An 18,740-nucleotide genomic window follows, 5' to 3' on the forward strand; every position below is an offset into this window, starting at 1 on the left:
ACCTCAGTCAGAGGTGACGAACGTGGTCGAGTTTCTAGAAACAAAGTTGATTGTGTGTTAAGGGTTTTTGATTTTTTTGAAGTTTAATAACCAGCAAAGTTCACATAAATGAGCCTGACATTTTTGAGCAGTGTTATTAACCCCGAGGGATTAATAAAAATGTGCTGCTGTGCGATAAGGAAGAAACTCATTTGACGAACATTTCTTAGATTCCTCCAATTACGTAGAGATGTTGTAAAACAATTTGTCAATTAAATGGATTTTGTTTCTCATGACCAATACCGATAACAAAACCATTAATTTTATGCTTTTATGTGTGACAAGATGGTCACACGTAAACGTTAATATAACCATTCTGTTCTTGCAGTGCTGCAGATTTTCTCGGTGTACTAAAGGGTTAAAGACATCTGTTTAAAAGTGATACCTTTTAGGAGATGCTAATTTGAGCAGCAATATAACATTTTTTTCTTTTGAATTTATTCAGTGAAAACTACTTTTACAAATGAATTCTATACTGAGTGTTCATCAGGTCAATGAAGGGTTTCACCCCCCGTTGTTGATGGTATTTATTTATTTATTTATTGACAGCAATTTCATTATCGAACGGATAATTTGTGGCTTAATTGGCTGAACATTCTGAACCGCAGCATTGACAAAATGAATAGCGCTGTGTTAAAGTCTAAATATGGTCAATAGGCTCCCCCTTTGTTCTGTCCAACTCGAGGTTCCAGAATCTAACGGACAGGAAACCCCCCAGCTCTGATCAATAAGGCAACAGGAGGTGCTCCCATCACGGGGTAATATCAATATGACACAGTACCACTGAATAAAATCAGCATGATATTAAAGCACACTGGGAGTCTTGTGTAACCAGCATTTGCAAATATCAGAGGCATTTTTTTAAAATTGTCTAAGATTTAAAAACAAATCTGCGTGGCTTATTATGGATAAACCAGAGGTGAAATCTACCCGATAAAATACGTGTGACTAATTACTAAGAACATTTAAGATAAGCTGCTGAACACAGATAAATGTCATTTTACTCAATACAAGCTGTTTATTTGTGGGTTTTTTTGGAAATTACATTACCTTCTGTGTTGATATATTTAGCGTTACAGTAAAATCTACACTTCTATATGAACTGAAAATAGCTTTTAGTTTGATTCTAAAATGACAAAAATAGCTTTCAGTTGTGAAAGCAGGCAACTATGTGAGTATATTTGGAGCTATGCACCGCTGAGCTAACTGGTAGGTGTTACTGGCAACAGAGACATTAAAGGTGAAAAACAGGGGGGGGGGGGGGGTGCAGCCCATTTGAGCATCTCCTGCAAATAAACAAAACGCACATCCGTGTTCTTCAACCCCCACTGGAGCAGAAAAACATACCCTCAAAAGGCAGTTTAGCAAATGCAGCCGGTCAGTCGCCGCAGACCTCCTGCACCCAGCGACGGCGAGGTCCTTCTAAGTAGGGTTTGATGTTAACAAGCATGAGTGGTATTTTAACCAGCAGCGTCGGCGTGCTGTGGAGCATAAGGAGAAATAGCATCCAGGGACTTTTACCAAACATTTAATAGGAAAAATAACTGACCCATAACAGAGAAGTGCTCCTAAAAGCTTTCAGTCATCTCCAAGATCCATAACCCTTTGCTCCTCCATTATCCTGTGACGTTATTCATTACAGGGTTTCTCACCACAGGATGCAACTGGTCTCCTTCTTACGCTGAGCAGCAGCACATATTGAAGAGCTTATTTAGAAACACATAGGGCGTAAAGGGATATAAACAGTAAGTAGTGTCATATTAGAATCAGATTACGACTGAAACCCAGGAAGTGAGCCAAGGGAAATGGAAAAAGGCTGATATCCAACACAGCAAGAGACAGAAGGCAGATTCAGAATCCCTGATAGAAACACACACTTCAGCCCACACTGACACAAACAAACAATGCTTGAGTCTCTGCATATGTATGCAGCATGATGTTTTGCTGATCAAATACACCTATAAACAATGTCTTAATCTCAATATTGTTGTTTATATTTACAAAAAGGTTTAATCTCAATGTCAGGTGGGCAGAATTCTAGTTGAGCAATGTTCTTTGAGTGTCTAACAGAGCCACCAAATCCACATTCTGTTGGACGTCGTTTACGCGTTGCATCAGACTGCGGTACCTCCCGACATCCACTAGGGGGTGCAGTCTCTTCCTACTCTCCTCCACATCCAGCTGCCATAGCTCCCTCCATCCCTGGAGCTCCATGGCAGAACCTGGCTCGGGAGCCTCGTGTTCCTGGCTCGTCTTGTCCCCTTCACCTTCGTCACACAATAATGATGTCAGAGAATCGCGAAGTGACGTCACCTCTTTCTCCAAAACCAAAGAAAATGTTTGAGCTGCAGTCTGTCCTTGTGTGTTTTTGACTGGGCGGATGGAGCAGGAAACGGGGAGGAAATTCAAGAAAGAATCCAGAAATTGGAGCATCTTTATCTGGCTGCAAAACAAACCCAAAAAAGAATACATGTTGTGATCAATCAAAACCGGTCCTGGAGCTCTTTATTATTTCTGCATCACATCCACCCCTTCAGAGAATATTTGTCAAAACGTTTTAAGTGCTTCGCTTGCCAGGAAATCAAAATCACTTTGGTATTCATTGAAATATCACACTCCCATCCCAGACTACTTCAAAGACTTGTCGACATCGAACCCATTAATATATATCGAACGGTGCCCTCTTCTACTTGCAGAGTCGGCCTCCTTTGTTCTTTCCAATAAAACTGAACAGTGAGTGAATTCTGGTAGTTGAGTTTAAATCAATGCCCAGAGCTTGAAAGTATACTGACAGTTTCCCTGTTTTGTCATGTTTTTATCATCTTGGTTACGCATTACAGTCTTGATATGAAGCCATAGAGGTCCCCGTTTACATAGCAGCAGCACGTCTGCACGTCTGCCACTGAGAAAATATCATTTTCCAACAGTATGACACAGCAGGCAGAGCAGTGAGGCAGCAACGACTACATGTGATGAAACCATTCCCATCTCCAGCTTCTATCTGACATCCTTTGGTTTTGTAATAGTCCAATCTGCAAACCAATGGCCTGCAGTCAAAACCATCAAGACCAACAACTGTGAGTGCAGCACTACGGCCGTCCTGTATGTGTGAAGAGCATTTACCTTGAGTGGACGGACAGTTCCCCGCGGAAGGGGCTTATGGGACACCAGTGCAGCAGCATGGAGGTAGATGATTCCGGAGAGTCTAAATAATAATACTGATGGCTCAGCTCTATCCTCTTACAATCAAATCGTTTCTGAATCCAGCTTTCTAGATCTCCTAAGCTGTAATCAGGAGAGTCTATGAGGAAGACCCAGTGGTCCAGCACTGTCAGCAGGCTCAGCAAGTCCTCTTTAGCCTCCTCTGGGCAGAAAAACAAAAGAATATTTAGAAGCTTTATATCAACATTTAAATCCTAGGACTTTTTTTTATCTTTACCTGTTTGAAGTTGAGGGTTTTTCAACAGTCTGCTCCGGAAATCACCGTGAATGTCGAGAACAACTTTACCACAATGCAGCATGTGGGGTATTGAGCCACTCAGAGGGGCGAAAGCATCGTGTTTCTGGATGTAACGGAGCATGACAGAACACTTGACACAGGCCGAGTTCAGCAAAGGTGTCAGCCTGGTCACAGCAGTCACGGCCAGTCTGCATGTGTTGAGATCACCGTGCTGCTTGCTTCTTTTAGCTGGAGGCTCGAGGAAGATGGAGGCAGAGGAGGAGGCGGAGGAGGATGAAGAGCAGGGTGCAGGGAGCCAGAACGCTTGGCTCTGGGTTTGGATGACTGCGGGCGCTGCGCTCTGGTCCGCCTCTGTCACGATAGATAAGCTTACACTGGCCACTGGTCTGGAACAAAAATAACACATCACAAACAATCAGATATCACATCGATGGTGGGGGATCAGATTCAGCAGCACAAAGTGTTGGTGCGTGAATGAACAGGTGACTGCTCATCAAGCTGGTACCACCAATATTTAGGAGCTGGTGAGACTACACCAACTGGACAGAATGTCATCATGCACAACATTAAATATGGACTCTTGTGACCATCATGGAAGAAGCTGTGACTGTCAGAACAACGGGAATGTAAATAAAGACGTCCCAGAGGCTAAAATCATGAGCGATGTCTATACTTCCCCCAGTGACAAAACTCAAGTGGAAAGTTACGTTTCCGAGCAACTTGACAACGCAGCAACGATCCATACGACAACGGATGGCAATAAATCTCACTCACTGGTGCACAGTTGTGTTGCCAGTATGGTTAACACACAAAAATACAAGATGCAGTCAATCAGATGGGTTCGTTTAGCCTGACAAGCAGGAGCGCTGCAGAATGAGCCCTACCGGACACCGGCATCATGTCAGGGATGTTGAGAGATATGCAAGAGACGCTGATCAAAAAGTATTCTCTCCATTTAGAAAACAGCAAAAAACAATCCTGTTTACACGGAGCTGTCGTTAGCATCACTCGTAGTAGTTAGCATCACTCCCACAAGCAGTCGGTCCTCGAAGATGCGATGCCACAGCCTGTCAAGTTGAGGGTTTGAAGACACCGCTGGCACGACTGCTGTCTCGCCATCCAACGCATTTTCCTTTGACTCCTCATCACAGTCCCACAGAGCGATAAGGCCTTCCTGGACAGAGAGTGAAAAGCCTGTGATCAACAGTGACGTGTGTGACAGCAGTACACAAAACACACACACTCTGTACACGGTGGATTTTTAGGAACACTGCTGGAATGCTTAATGTTCAATTTAGGATTAAAGTTGGTTGCAATGACTGTGCTGTTGAAAACGATTAGGACTGTGTGTGTTGTCTACACCTCCAATTGTTTCCTCATCCTGCCAGTAATGTTACTCATGAGAGATGCCATTTTAAATATGTCAGCATGACAACGTGATTGACAAGCGCTGGAGAAAAACATCCCTGAAAAGGAGGGACAAACAACTCACACATAGAGGGGAAGAATATTTAGAAAGTTACACAGCCATGGGCAATGTAACTTAACGCTGTCATGTCGCGTTAATGTTGTCATACGTGAAGGGTACCTGCTCAGGCTGCGTCAGAGGAGCGTCTCGGTTCGAGAGCACATCTGTAAGGGCTTTAACGGAGTGCTGCAGAACTCTCTCCTTCTCTCTCAGTTCTCTTTGAAGCTCCTGCAGAATGCTCATCCCACTCTAAATATGTGACCACAGATATGTGACAACAGAGGAGACGAGTGTCACTGAGTACTTTAAAAATACCGACAACGCCACTTAACAGTCCGACAGATGTTACAAGCAGCAGAGCTCCACTGTTCCACAAAACATCTCACATCTTTTTTTCTTCTAATTAACATTTGGCAACATTATAATACGGTTTGACAAAATAAAAGTGATGACCTTCTTAGGGCTAGAACACTAAGTTGGTGTGATTTTCACCCATGACTGTGGTGATAGGGTAACAAATAGTGACACCAGTGTTTTGGGGTTAATCTGCAGATTCATATGACATAAAAGGCAACATAACAATAGATTATACATTCTCACCTGCAATCTGGACTCTAAAGCCTGAAGCATGAGGAAATTATTTTCTGGTAGAGAAGACGTCTTTGGAGCTTCATCAGACTGGCCTCTCTAAAACATGCATTTAAAACAGGATCATGAGCAGTATGCATGTAGGACATGAACAAGTTTAACTGATATAAAACACTCCTTACAGCACATGTGATACCACAGAGGTCAGTCAGGAGGAATTTATCCAGAGGCTGGCCTGTCACACTATGACCCTTAAAAACAAGCAACATCTGCTCTGTTCCACATCCCAAAAAGTCCCCCACGTGGACAGAGTCAACGTTTGACCATTGTTCAGCTATCTGCAGACAAGATGATAAACATTTGTTCAGTGGATAATGACATAGCTATGTAATCAGTAGGTTCCAATTGTGTATAAATACAGTTTTTACATACCTGAAAGGTTTCCTTCCACACTGCGCATGCGTGGCCCTTTTGAAACGATATGACAAACATGCTGCCACTCCTTCCAGTGTCAACGAGCTGAATATTGTTGGGTTGCTCAAAGGGAAGCTGGCATGCATTTTTCACCACTCCATTCTCAAAATAAACAAGTTGCTGTCGAGAAGTTGCCACAACTACAGCAGATTGGACCACTTTATTGCAGTCTGTCTTTCCTGTTGACAGTATCAACATGCACTGCGTGAGGCTAATGTAGGGCTGCGGTAAAATCATATTCCCGTCAAAAGTGTGTCCACTTTCAATGAAATGTCCCGGGTTCGGGCTCACGCACCGGGCGCTAGAAAGCTCTTGCCCTCCAATAACAAACACATTGCCTTTGCAGAGGGGGAGCTCTCCAAACACACAGTGTTGCACCTGCACAGGTAGACGTCGCACCGCCCCTGTCTGCACGGATATGAAGCAGACGTCCCCCGCCTGCCTCCACATCACCGCAGGACCACCGAGAACACGCACGTTCTCCCGCAGTTCATAAGGCAGTCTGAACTCCAAACAGAGCTCCAACCTGTCAGAGCTCAATGTGAAGAGGCTATATTGGAAATTCTTCTCACCCTCGCCCTTCTTTAACACTAAAATACAGGGTGTCTTGACTCTTTTCTGGTAGTTTAATACACATTTGCAGGTTAGAATGTACGCAAGTGACGATATCCCTCCGCTGAGGACAGCGGCTCCCTCCGCTGCCTTCACGAACACGTCGTTTTCCCTGTTATATGACAGCCTGCTGAATGCAAGCGTAAAAGCTCCTACTTTGCCGCCACTTGACTCCGTGATTCGGCGACATTTAAGCAGGAACATATTTCCAGAGAAGCATAGCAGGTGATGGGTTGAGATGGGGACTTTCTCCTCCATCATGTGATAGAAAAGAAGGAAGCGGTGATCGAAATCCGCGTGTTGATAGCCCGAGGTAAGCAAACGCGCAAATCGGTCGCCTTCATGGGAGAAGTCTCACCAGGTTGCTGAAAAGGACGAGCAGCAGTTGTTTAACTTTGTCCTAATCAACTTTTCACGGCAACTTGGTAGCGGCGCGTCAACTCCAATTTGAACGCTTCCTGTCTACCCCGGTGCATTGTGGGTCATACTCGGAGTTGGAAAACAATGGGGAATTTGTCGAAATTCAGCCAAATTACTGTTTGCTTTTGGAACGCCCCGTGCGCAAGAATAATCGAATGCGTGTATTTAAACTTTCTCCCCATTGTTTGTGTTTAAATCAACATCCCATAAGGAGGCGTGGCTACGACCTGAACCAAAATGGCAGCGGCACAATGACAGTTTCACATTTTGCACTGATTCCTCCTGCCTACATTAGCTTAGCTTGCTAGCTGGCGGGACCGGTGCCGCTGAAAGGGAACCTCGGAGTTGAATATGGCTGAACTTGATCAGCGCGAAGGAGAGCAGGTACCCTCAGCTACTGTTAGAATGTGATCTGTTCTTTTTTTTAAATCACTCATTCGAGTAGGAGATCTTGTCCAATTCTCGCGAACTGTTTTGACAGGACATCGAGAAGAAAATTGTGGAGACGAGACAGAGATTTACAAATGAGTTTCTCCAAGGTAAATGACATGTTGAACCAGCCGAAAGTTCCTCCTCGCGTAAAGGTTGATTTTGTTATCAGCCAGATGAGTTTTTCCGATAACTCTTCACTTCCCGTAGTTATCTGCCAGCGCTTCCCCACACTCTCACGATTCTGACATGACCTAAATGACAGATAAGCTCTGACAGTTCTTTAGCTAACATTAGCTCTGTGTCGGAACTCTCGCTAAGACCACGTCGTTATGGCCTCCGGGTGGACTTTGAGTTCACCGCAAACATGGTCGTTCTCCTCAGGCAGTGTCAGTTGGATGCATATGAATGTTGTCCCACTTTGTTTCTGTCTCTCTTCTAGATTCAACAGAAAAATACGATTCCAGAGACGTGGAAAGGCTCCAGAGTGAAGATGCTCTGGTGGAAGGCTACCTGACATGGAGGCTTTATGTTGTAGATGATGCCCTGAAAATGATTGATGAAAGCCTTCAATGGAGGAAAGAGTTTGGTGTTAATGGTATGAGCCCAATGGGTTTTTATCCCCTACTACACAATGCATTAAATAGCACAGTTGTACCAGGAAACCACAAGCTGTCCTTGAGTGTTTGGGACTTGTAATAGCGGCCCTCACTTTCAAAATTCCACCTACCTTGAAAGTACAAATGTGTTAAAGGCTGCCTAAACTATATCACTGTTGGCATTGTTGCACTGAGGTGTTTGTGAAGCTGTGACACGCTGTCGGTGGTGCTGCGGCGTGGTGGGATGGATGGCCCATACAGTGTCATTGTGTGTAGAACACCTCTGTCTCCAGGCTTTGGCTCTAAAACCAATCCCCACTTTTTGTTTTCAGATCCAGTTTGCACTGGATTCAAATGCAGTCAAATCGTTGATCACTGGAAGTGAAGCTTATTGGGGCGGTTACTATTCAAAGACCCTGTTTTGTCACTTTTAGCAAACCTGGAATATTTAACAGGGGAAAAAAAGACGGTAATGATGTGGTACAAACATTGCAGACCCAGGAAAGTACAATCTGCATGTCATTCACAGGAAGCCAATCAGCAGTATCTGTTCTGTACTCGCAGAGGGCCCCTTAAAGATGCGTTATTTGACAAACAGCAACATTGTAGGATTAGTTTCTGCTGTAGGCATTGGCCATTTTGTTTAGCACTGTAACGTTCGCTGTAGGCAGTGCATGTAACACAACAGTGAAATGTGTAATTTGTGTGTGCTTGCATATTTCAGATCTCACCGAGAGTGTAATTCCCAGATGGATGTTCGAGACCGGTGCCGTGTTCCTCCATGGCTACGACAAAGAAGGCAACAAACTCTGTGCGTTCACACTGCTTACAGCACAAACGTAGTTTTTTGTATTTACTCATTGGCCTGTTTTATTAACAATGCAAATGGCTGTTTTACTTTATTTAGTCTGGTTCAAAGTGAAGCTACATGTCAAAGACCCAAAAACAGTGTTGGATAAGAAGAAGTATGTTGCCTTTTGGCTAGAGCGGTACGCAAAGAAGGAACCTGGAATGCCTCTCACCGTTGTGTTCGACATGTCCGACTCTGGCATCAGTAATATCGTAAGTGACTGCATGCAGACATACCTGTTATTTCTAACAAACAGATGTAAGTGAGCCAGTAAAAGAGCTTTTCCCTACAGTGTCCCTGGAGTCACGTTGACTGTCTCATATTTGAGCTGTGGTCTTGCAGGGGCCGATGCTCTTCAGCGGTTTTCTACTCTGTAGATTAAAGTAACCTTTAAATCCTGTTGGTCATTTCTACTGGTCTGTCTAATCCGTAAGAGCCACCGTGCTGCGGCTTGAAGAAAGTCTCTGAGAGTGCACGTCATTGGCCGGGGCTCTTTCCTGAATAAATGGCTCAATTAAATCCAAATGCCCAATAAAACCAAGACAAACATGATAAATATTCATGCAAATAAAATACGAAATGAGTAGATTAGAGGATCATTTTAGAGCGCAGCCTTATTGAGACACGCTCAATCACAGTCTGAGCTGGCGAAGGGGTCGCGGGCATGATCTCATTAAGGCTCAGATCTAAAGCCTCCTGCATAGCAATGAGCCATCCAGCCAATTATTGAGCCCAGGGAGGGCTATATCTTCTAACATATTGCCTGTTTTATCTCACGATTCTTACCACACTAAAAAGAAAGAAGCCATAAGATGATAAACATTTAGCATTTAACCAAATGGATCTGCATTCGCTTTGAAACTCAAACAAAAATACAAGCCGAGCTATTTTGTTGCCTTTAAGGTCCTGTGAGCGTAAAACGGGGACGTTACATCCTCAGGTCTTTTTCCTCTGACATCATTAGCGGGGGCTCATTCCCTGACGCTTGTAATGAATGTTTTGTTGCGTATGAGCCGCAGCTCTAATCACGGTGAACAACAACATCCCTGTTGAGAACCTTACATAATCTTCAGGGTCTTTCATAACCTAAAGAGCCTTTTCTTCCACTCTGTTTTAGGACATGGATTTTGTGAGGTACATTATCAACTGCTTCAAAGTTTACTACCCCAAGTTTTTATGTAAGTTACTTAACGTTCAACAGTGGAAATCTCAGTGGTATATTTGCGAAACTGACATGAACTTACAGCCTCTTTAAAAAGGGAATTAAAGCTGTTTCACTTTTATTGGTTTCAGCCAAAATGATCATTGTGGATATGCCCTGGATCATGAATGGTGAGCCTCAGCTCACTTTTCCCTCATTATCTCACATCACATTTTCAGTTATTCTGCATTTCCTTTCACAGCTGGCATTTAAAAATTACTGTATTTCAGCTGCATGGAAGATCGTGAAGACTTGGTTGGGTCCGGAGGCAATTAGCAAGCTCAGATTTGCCTCCAAATCTGAGGTCCAGACGTTCATAGGACCAGAGTACCTGCCAGCACACATGGGTGGAACGGTACGTTGTTACTCCTTTTTTAATGGACAATGCTCTTGTCTGTAATTGCCCACCTTCGTGTGTTGAATCAAGTAAAAACTACTAGTTATAATGGCCGATTGAAACGCTGATCAGCAGAGAATTGTTTTATAACGCGGGGAATTTTCTGTCCGCAGCATATTTGCAGACACAGCGGTAGTTTGTGGCTGCTGACTGATATTAATATTCATTCTCAGCATGAATTGTTTGTTCCCACACCAAAAAAGACTCGCAGTCATTAATCTGTGTGTGTGTATGTATATATATAATAGGGCTTTACCATCTGCATTTCAGGACCCCTTCAAATACAGCTACCCCCCCCTTCCTGATGATGACTTCCAAATGCCGCTCTGTGACAACGGGCCGGTGGCGAGTGAGGACGAGATGGAGAGCAAAGAGGCTGACGCAGAGAGCAAAGATGCTCTTGAGTCCAGCTTCAACTCTGAGGTTGCTGTCAAGCCCAAAAAGGTAAATTTTGTGGTTTCTTGAAATCGTGTCGTATTTTTACTAACATAAATTTGCTTGCAGTCCATCACACATCTGCTGGTTTTGGGACCACAGAGGAGGTTTTGATCACAGAAATGTAGACGCGTGTCACATAAACTAAACTCTCCTCTGTAGCTGAAGTTTTTTTCTAGTTTTGCTGCCTTTCTTGGAGTCGAGCCTGAGATTAGAGACTTTCATACTCTTTGATTTGGGAAATTTTAAGCTCTTGCTCATTGTGTCTGTGAAGGTGACTCATGATGTCTTTGGCCACAATTAAATCCCGCCAGCAAAGCCGGCGCATCCCAGGCCCCGCTCTGCTTCTCTCATCCTCTCAGCTCCTCATGTGGCATGTAGAGGTTGTCGGAGTCCGACATTTAAGCTCTTCCCTGCTGCAGCTGGTTCCCCTTCCCCACCACACAGCAGCAGGGAGCCCAGTATAGCCCTGTCACTAAGATGATCTGGAAGCTTCCTCCCAAATATGTCGGCAGCTAAAGTCCTCTCCTGTGTCAACGCCATTACTCCTAGTCACGTATTCTCCTCACTCTACAGGACAATCCAGCCCTCGCTTCCTAATCTGTTTAGTTTCTTTTCTGGCGAGCAGCGTTCAGCGGAAGCCTGCATGAAAATGGATGAAGCGCATTAAGGCAGTAATCTGAGTGAATGCACATATGTGGCTATTTATTCTCTGGGTTCATTATTCAACATGGCAGCTGGTACTGACTGATATCTACCAGCTTTCTTATCAATGTTGTAGTTCAGCTGACGACAGTCGATACGCTCCGGGTCGTGACCTACGTCATAGAAGCCTTTGAGAGCTGGTGTAGTCGGTTGCCTGCAGGACACCGACTACATCAGCAGGGGGGCGCAGCAACACGGCCCCGATAAACAAACAATACTCTTGTTGTTGACGAACACCTCATTGGTCACACACAACAGATTTGGGGTTTTACAAATCAGAGATATGAAAATCAGCCAGTTTTCCTGATCTTCTTAATCAGCTACAGTCAGGCGCGTGAGAGTCTCCCTCTTAAGACGTGTCAGGGAGCGGCTGCCGTGGAAAAAGAGCAACTACCAACTCTGAGCTGTTCAAACTTCATTTTAGTATAACTCTGCACACATCAGCCCTTCATATAAAATACAGTCACATCGGCTCTGAGGGTAAACAGGCTGCCGAGAGGAACTAGTTTAACCAGCACTCTGGCAGCACAAACACTGGGATTATGAAGCTGGTGAGGGTGACGCTACCGGTACTTTAGTCTGTAAAACTTCCAGCCAATCTGCAAACACACTGTGTGTGTGCTCAGTCATGCCTAAATGTGTGTTTAATTTTAACCTAAAAACACAGAATTCTGAGGAAACACCATAGTTACACACTCCATAGATGCAAGAGGGGTGGATTAATTCAGGGATACAGCAAGTGGGATATAGCAAAGTCATTTCTTAAGACAATAGCATGATGTCATTTATTACTAGGATAAACCTTGATATTGTGTCTGATAAATCCAATCTGCACCATAGGAGAGAGGAGCCGGGTCCTCTGCAGCGCTGTGACATGGTTTTATTTTGCAGAACACCTTGTGTTCAGCTCTGTCGTCTGATGAAACCAAGCCTCCCCCCACATCCCATCATGACCTGGATTCCTCTGATTTCCAGGCAACATTTGGCTGACAGCTTCAGGCTTTCAGCAAGCTAATTGCCTTTCTCTCTCTTTCTTAAGAAAAAGGGCTGGTGGTAAGTCAGTGTAAATTCACACCTCTGCGAGGAGCCGGACCGTTTCTGCACACAGTTGCGCTCATGTGATTTGGAGCTGCTGTGAGTGCACCTTCCTCACAAGCCCAGCGATGTCCTCTCCGCCCCTGAACACATTCGACCTTTGACCTGTCCTGGAACTCACATTTGACTTTGACCCCTCCAGTCGCGCAGAACTGATCTCAACCCGGCTGGGAAGGGGGGGGGGACTGACGTGGTCCATCTCTATTTCACAGCGTGATAACCAAGTGTCCTTTCCTTTTCTTATCTCTTAACTGTAGATTACAAGCTGCTAGACTTGAACCTTTAGCGCAGCCTTTTATCTCTTCTCAAAGGGCCTTTTTAACCACAGCCTAGCGGTGCCTTGTCCTCCAACATGATCCTCTCCCAGGTCCCTGGCTCAGCGGGGGGCTGCTCACTGTAACGCCATGTGCTTTTTGTACTGTATGATCAGTAGACACTCACATTTCACCGATTTTTATCTGCTTTGTATTAACTGACACTCCATCAGTTCTTTTATGGTCTGTATATTGATGAAAGAATCAATCATTTCTTTGAGTTTGAGTCACTGACTTAGAACACAATGTCCTGTGATCTTTATCATTTCTGGAATTGTTGGGGTTTGATTTTCATGTTGAACTGCCATTGTCTTCGTTGTTCAGTGTAACAATCTTTGGTTGATTTTAACGGACTTTTTTTTTTTTTAAAGTACTACGTAAAAGTTTCTTTTATAAAATGATGAATAAATGCAGATGTTTCATCATCAGCCGATTATCTCTTGATGTCTTCATTGTGGCAGCTGCAGGACAGTCAGCCAGGAAATTAAGATGACGTGTCTTGTTGCTTACCTCTGCAAACGACACCCCTCCCCCCCCCCTCCCGAGTCACACGTGTCCCCGTCACATGCACGAACCGCTCACCTTTGCCCCCCTCGCTTTCTCCTGTCATGTGCGCTCGCTTTCGCGCCGCCTGCATCTGTTTTTGTGCAACATCTGCATCTGAAAGCACCGTGAAAGCCTCCATTTCCTCCCCAAGTCATCACATTTATGAACGTATTCCCAGTCAGATGTTTGTGGTCTGCTGATGCGTCCGCACAGGATTTAGGGCAAAGTTTGTGCATATTTTGTTGAAGTGAAACTAATTTCTGAATTATGCAACGACTCCTGGGCTTCGGTCTAGTAAAAGGCAGCATTTAAGGTTATTTTGAACGCCCTCGAATGGGCCTGGTCCATTTTGAAACTGGGAAGAATCAGTCATTCCATGGCCCAATACTCATTAGTGATGCCAGTCAAAAATATTATTAACCACGGGTCCAGATAAAGGGAAGGAGCTCAAATGATCTGAATCTCTGGTGATCGAGCGGCCTTTATGGTTTCAGGTCAATTTCCTGGAGGACAGCCTGAGGTCTGAGGACAATGATAAAGGAGAGACAAGCGCCAAGTACAAGGGAGCCAGGAAGCCACTCACCACCTTCAAAGGTCACCTCCTGCACGTCAGGTAGGTTGTCCCGCCCGCCCCTCTGTCGCCCACGCCTCTGAACGTCACTCCTGATGGTGTTGAAACAGCACCTTTGTTGACTGTAAACACTGTTGCTGGTGTTTTATGAGGCTGTTTGCCTCGAGGTGTTGCACAACTCTTACTGGGGGAAGCGGCTGTTGACTTCATCTTCGGTCTTTTGGGGGGGTCAATCAGCGTACAGCCGCATCATTAGAGTTTAATCTCAGTAGCTAATAACAGATGACAGGATAATTTCATGAAGACGTCTCTTCAGGCTAAATGAGTTCTCTTGGGGTCGAGCAAACAGGACAGGACGGTCAGTCCTCTGAAGTGGTTCCACGAACTGAAACAACGTCTGAAGACCTACGAGGTCGTCGGAGCTGGAGGAGGTGATGTTGGGCTAAAGACCTCTGGGAGGAGCAGAGTTGAACTGATTCATCTTAGCGCTCGGCAACCGTTCCCAAGTCACACTGCAGATTGTCTGAACATTAAGAATATTTACAACACCTGCAGTCTGTTACTTCTAAATTGTGGGGGGTCGTGTAGATATCGATGGAAATGTCCCCTTCGTGCGCCTGCCCAGAGTCGTTATCGACGTGTTTGTACTGTTACAGCCCGAATGATCTCATCAGATATGGGCAGGCATTAAGGACGCCATCAATCAGTTGCTAAGGGAGATATTGGCCAGTAATCAATTGAACTTTTAGAGCGCCCGTTACTTCAGGCACCGAACATGTTTTAATTGATCTGTTGGACGTGGCGAAGACATAATGGTGAAGCGCCTTTGGCTTTAGAGACTGCAGGTATGTTTTAGAAATCTGAGAGTTGTGTCGCCGTCATGTCCACTCAGTCCTTTGGTCCAGGAGCGTCCACGTGGTCACTGATTCCAGACAACACTTCTGATGCGACGGCTCTGGTTTCTGGTGGTAAAGTTGATAAAATGAAATGATTGCTGTGTTCATGGGCTGTCAGTGTCACTGCAATCAGTTTTCTGGGCTTTAGCAATGATTTCCAGAACCTCCGAGCCACCGAGCACCAGAATCTACATCTACAATGAATCTTTGTTCCTAGTTAAGCCCCTGAAACGCCACCACGCTGTATCAACAGGGAGCTTTATTCAGCTGAGTTAAATAGAGAAGTATTAACTATGCTGGTTACTTAGTGCCAAAGGTGAAATCCCAAAGACACTGAACATTTTGTACTTACTGAAGCTGAGTTTGTTCATTTTGGGGCTATTTTTAGCCTGACCTTATCTAAACGGAGCATTCAGAGCAGCTCTACAAGCAGCAGATAATGAGACAAATGGCATCTGGCTGTGAGTTTAGGTTTTAGATTTGGATTTTACATTTAAATCACCGCCTTCATGCCAGCAGGGCTCTGTTTTATTTACAGGTAAATATGGAGGTAGTTGTGATGCATGAGTGTAACAGACTCGTGCGTTCAGATGAAGATATCAGGCAGCAAGTAAACCTCAGCAGCTACTTTTCTGCTCCGAGATCTTTCATGAAAACAAACTTGTATACAACCTTATTCTGCCTTTTGTCCACTCCAGTGGTCATGTGACTTGGTTTGCCGTTACAGGCGGGGCAGATTCACACAGCATCAGCGGTTGTGTGATTGGTGGCTTCAGGAACACCTGAGTTTTTACAGTACATCCCCCAATGTAGAGAATGCTCCGAACCACCCAAACCTGGTTTCATGAATCCTGTTATGTCAGTCATCCAAGTGAAGGATGAGGACACACTGTTGCCAGGGTGTCCTCATGATGTCATTAACTCACTGAAACGGCTTTAAGCACCTGTTCTCATGTATTTGTTTTGATTTATGCAGCAAAAGTCTTATTTTTTTAACTGTAGCTGTAAAGTCTGTATGAACCAGATTTAATGAACATCTACGGGAGCAGCACGTCATTTCAGCTATCCTAATGTGTCCATAGTCGCACATCCTTTAACTGGGACCTGTTAAACCTGGCTAAACTATGGCAAAATCTATTAATCATCATCATGTAGATGGTGCACCTGAACAAGGCTGAGACACACAGTGACTGTTTATCTATGCAGGAATAAGTGTGTGTGTGTGTTTTCATTCTATTCTCCAGCCCTGCCGAGGAACTGAGCTTTGGTTCTGTAGAAACTGAGAGAAAAAGCCTCATAATTCTGAGCAATGTGGCTAAAAACCAAGTGGCCTTCAAGGTGAGTGTGTTAAACTAAATTATTGAAACAATGAGCTGTTGTTTCAGGAGAAAAGAGAGGGAAGCTGCGTCTGTTCTGCTTCTGTGAAACCCCGAGCATCATTGAGCTGTCTAAGAATGGACGTATACTCTGCAGGTGAGGACCACAGCACCCGAGAAGTACCGAGTCAAACCCAGCAGCAGCTGCTGTGAGCCTGGAGCGTCTGTCGACATCGTGGTGTCGTTACACGGAGGTACGAGGCCATCACCCTCGCTGCATCTGTCCTGTTACTGGGAATACGAGACTCCTAGTACTCCGGTATCCCAGCATTCATTTTCTTTTGTTCCGATATGTTGGTGCAGGTTCACAAGCTTCCCCACAGGACAGATTCTTGATAATGGCTGCTGAGATGGAGAACGCTGGCTCTCAAGAACTCGCGCTCTTCTGGAAAGAAGTTCCCAAAGCCAAGGTCATGGAGCACAGGTCTGTGAAGGATTTACACCTTCTCTTTTCCCAGCCGGTTCAGGTGTGACATCGCCTCCCGTTGGACCGTGTCTCGCCCTCAGGTTACGCTGTCACGTCCTGGAAGGTGCCAAACCCACAGGGACGCCGCTCAGGGACGCTCCTGTTGACACGGCGACCAGCGGGCAGCAGGAGCTGAGCATGGTGGTGAGTTCTGGTGGAAGGAGAACTTGGTTCTACTGAAATGGACTTTTTTCCTGTAGAAATGGAAATAGAAACCTACATCTATCAGCCCTCCAGCACCTGACAGTTGGAGAAATCCAAGTGCCGTAAAGTACCACAAAAAATTCTTTCTTTCTCTGATTTATTCCTTCTTTCATTCTCACCAGCTCATGCGGCTGATGGCCTGTAACTCCCGGCTGGAGCAGAAGGTCAACACCTGTCTATGGATCCAGAAGGTCCTGACTGTGCTGGTGCTGGTCCTGTTGATGTTGACCCTGCTGTGCCTCTATCTGCTGGGCACCTCTGCGCAGCCCTCCTGACCGGCCTGTGACCACGCAGCGTAGAGACACACAGACGCCCCCTGGTGGGGCCTCGGGCCACCCGGCTCGAACCCTCTCTGGAGCCCCGGCTCCTGGGAGGAGGGGAGGACGCTAGAATTATGGACCTGCAACGTAAGCGGACATTCCATAGAAATAGAGGATCTTCTGAGTAAAAACAACTAAAACACTTTTAATGGTGGGATATTAAATCATCGATTACTCACAGGAAAATGAAGTTGTATTTATCATAACTTAGCTATTTTTCTGATTCTACTGTACAATTTTGTATAAATCAACAAAATGTAAAATAAATCCTTGTAACACGTGATGCGTTTATGTGTCTGAGCAGCTGAGCTTCTGGTCCCATGTGCTCGCGCTCTTTCAGGAAGCCTCATTAGTGCTGAGGTGTTTTAATTGAAAACAGCAGCGTTTGACCTCACTAAAACCTCCCCACTCAATCCAGAGAACCACTAGAGATCCGTCTTCACTATCTCTCCTGTTTGTTTTAATTACCCCGACGCCCGACGACTAAAAATACCAACGCAATTACTGCGTTCACAAGGATGGGGCGTAACCCAGTTGTAGCTTAGCATTGATATCTATAACAAGATCGAGCCCAGAGCGGTCGGGACGTGAGAAACGGCAGCAGCTGGGTTATTAGGGATGGTTTGTCTGGCGTCTACTCTTGGAGATTGTTCGCTGTCGGATGGCAGCTGCTCGCCTGGCTGATGGCTAGAAGGAATCGGGGGTAAACTAATCCTGCACTGATTAGAACCACTGGACTGATTTATTATTGTTATCGCCGGGCGAGTGTCACCTCCTGGTTCATCTCGTTAAAAGTTGCATTCATAAGAAACAAGGTCGTGTTGAAGCCATCTAATGCTAAAGCCAATCGCAGCATCGGCCGGCGTTTCAGTACAGGATCCTCAGAGAGGCGAGAAGCTCATTAACACCGTTTATAATCGAAGGCCCGGTTGTGGCGCCGGGGGCTCTCGCCGCGCTCGAGGTGACTGCGACTTGGTTAAAGTAGAACGCTGCTTTTAAGAAGCTTTTGTCAGCACGGCGGCCGTACTCTGCCAGGTCTAAGGACCACTTCACGACTGTAACTGCAAGTTTATGCAGGTCGGCAGAGCTCGTGAAGCTTGAGGAGCGAATGCGTTTTGCTTTGAAATGAGGACAATATTTCCAATGGAAATGTCCAGCTCAGGGAAACTGGGTGATAATTCCTGATCCCTCAGCAGACTGTGTGACACAAACAGGGGTGAGTTCAAATTGTGTCACACTCATGCTTCCATTTCCTTTAACGTCCCTTCTAAGGAC

At 45.2% G+C, this 18,740-nt stretch overlaps 2 protein-coding genes across 3 annotated transcripts; one reads left to right on the forward strand and one right to left on the reverse strand.

Annotated features, from left to right (window-relative positions):
• Positions 1-553: 553 nt before the first annotated feature.
• On the reverse strand, positions 554-6,902 carry fancb (FA complementation group B). Of its 2 annotated transcripts, XR_008951685.1 has the most exons (9): positions 5,988-6,902; positions 5,738-5,893; positions 5,568-5,654; positions 5,088-5,216; positions 4,486-4,673; positions 3,479-3,885; positions 3,163-3,403; positions 1,589-2,482; positions 554-1,520 (listed from the first exon to the last, which is right to left on the reverse strand). XR_008951685.1 is itself a non-coding variant. In XM_057040612.1 (8 exons), the coding sequence occupies exons 1-8, from the start codon at positions 6,900-6,902 to the stop codon at positions 2,077-2,079; spliced, it is 2,529 nt and encodes an 842-aa protein (XP_056896592.1). In that variant the 3' UTR covers positions 1,552-2,076. The 2 variants fall into 2 exon arrangements, 1 of the variants encoding a protein (XP_056896592.1); XM_057040612.1 differs by lacking the exon at positions 554-1,520 and having other exon boundaries at positions 1,552-2,482.
• On the forward strand, positions 6,696-17,746 carry mospd2 (motile sperm domain containing 2). The gene is made up of 16 exons (XM_057040780.1): positions 6,696-6,954; positions 7,273-7,445; positions 7,543-7,600; positions 7,933-8,088; positions 8,814-8,900; positions 8,997-9,151; positions 10,057-10,117; positions 10,233-10,271; positions 10,371-10,495; positions 10,808-10,981; positions 14,127-14,245; positions 16,344-16,437; positions 16,573-16,669; positions 16,779-16,899; positions 16,983-17,085; positions 17,268-17,746. Exons 2-16 carry the CDS (start codon positions 7,413-7,415, stop codon positions 17,418-17,420), a joined length of 1,575 nt encoding a protein of 524 aa, XP_056896760.1. The 5' UTR covers positions 6,696-6,954; positions 7,273-7,412; the 3' UTR covers positions 17,421-17,746.
• The last annotated feature ends 994 nt before the right edge of the window (positions 17,747-18,740 follow it).

This window comes from Takifugu flavidus, chromosome 1 (genome assembly GCF_003711565.1).
Source record: "Takifugu flavidus isolate HTHZ2018 chromosome 1, ASM371156v2, whole genome shotgun sequence".
In the NCBI taxonomy this organism is placed as follows: Eukaryota; Metazoa; Chordata; class Actinopteri; order Tetraodontiformes; family Tetraodontidae; genus Takifugu; species Takifugu flavidus.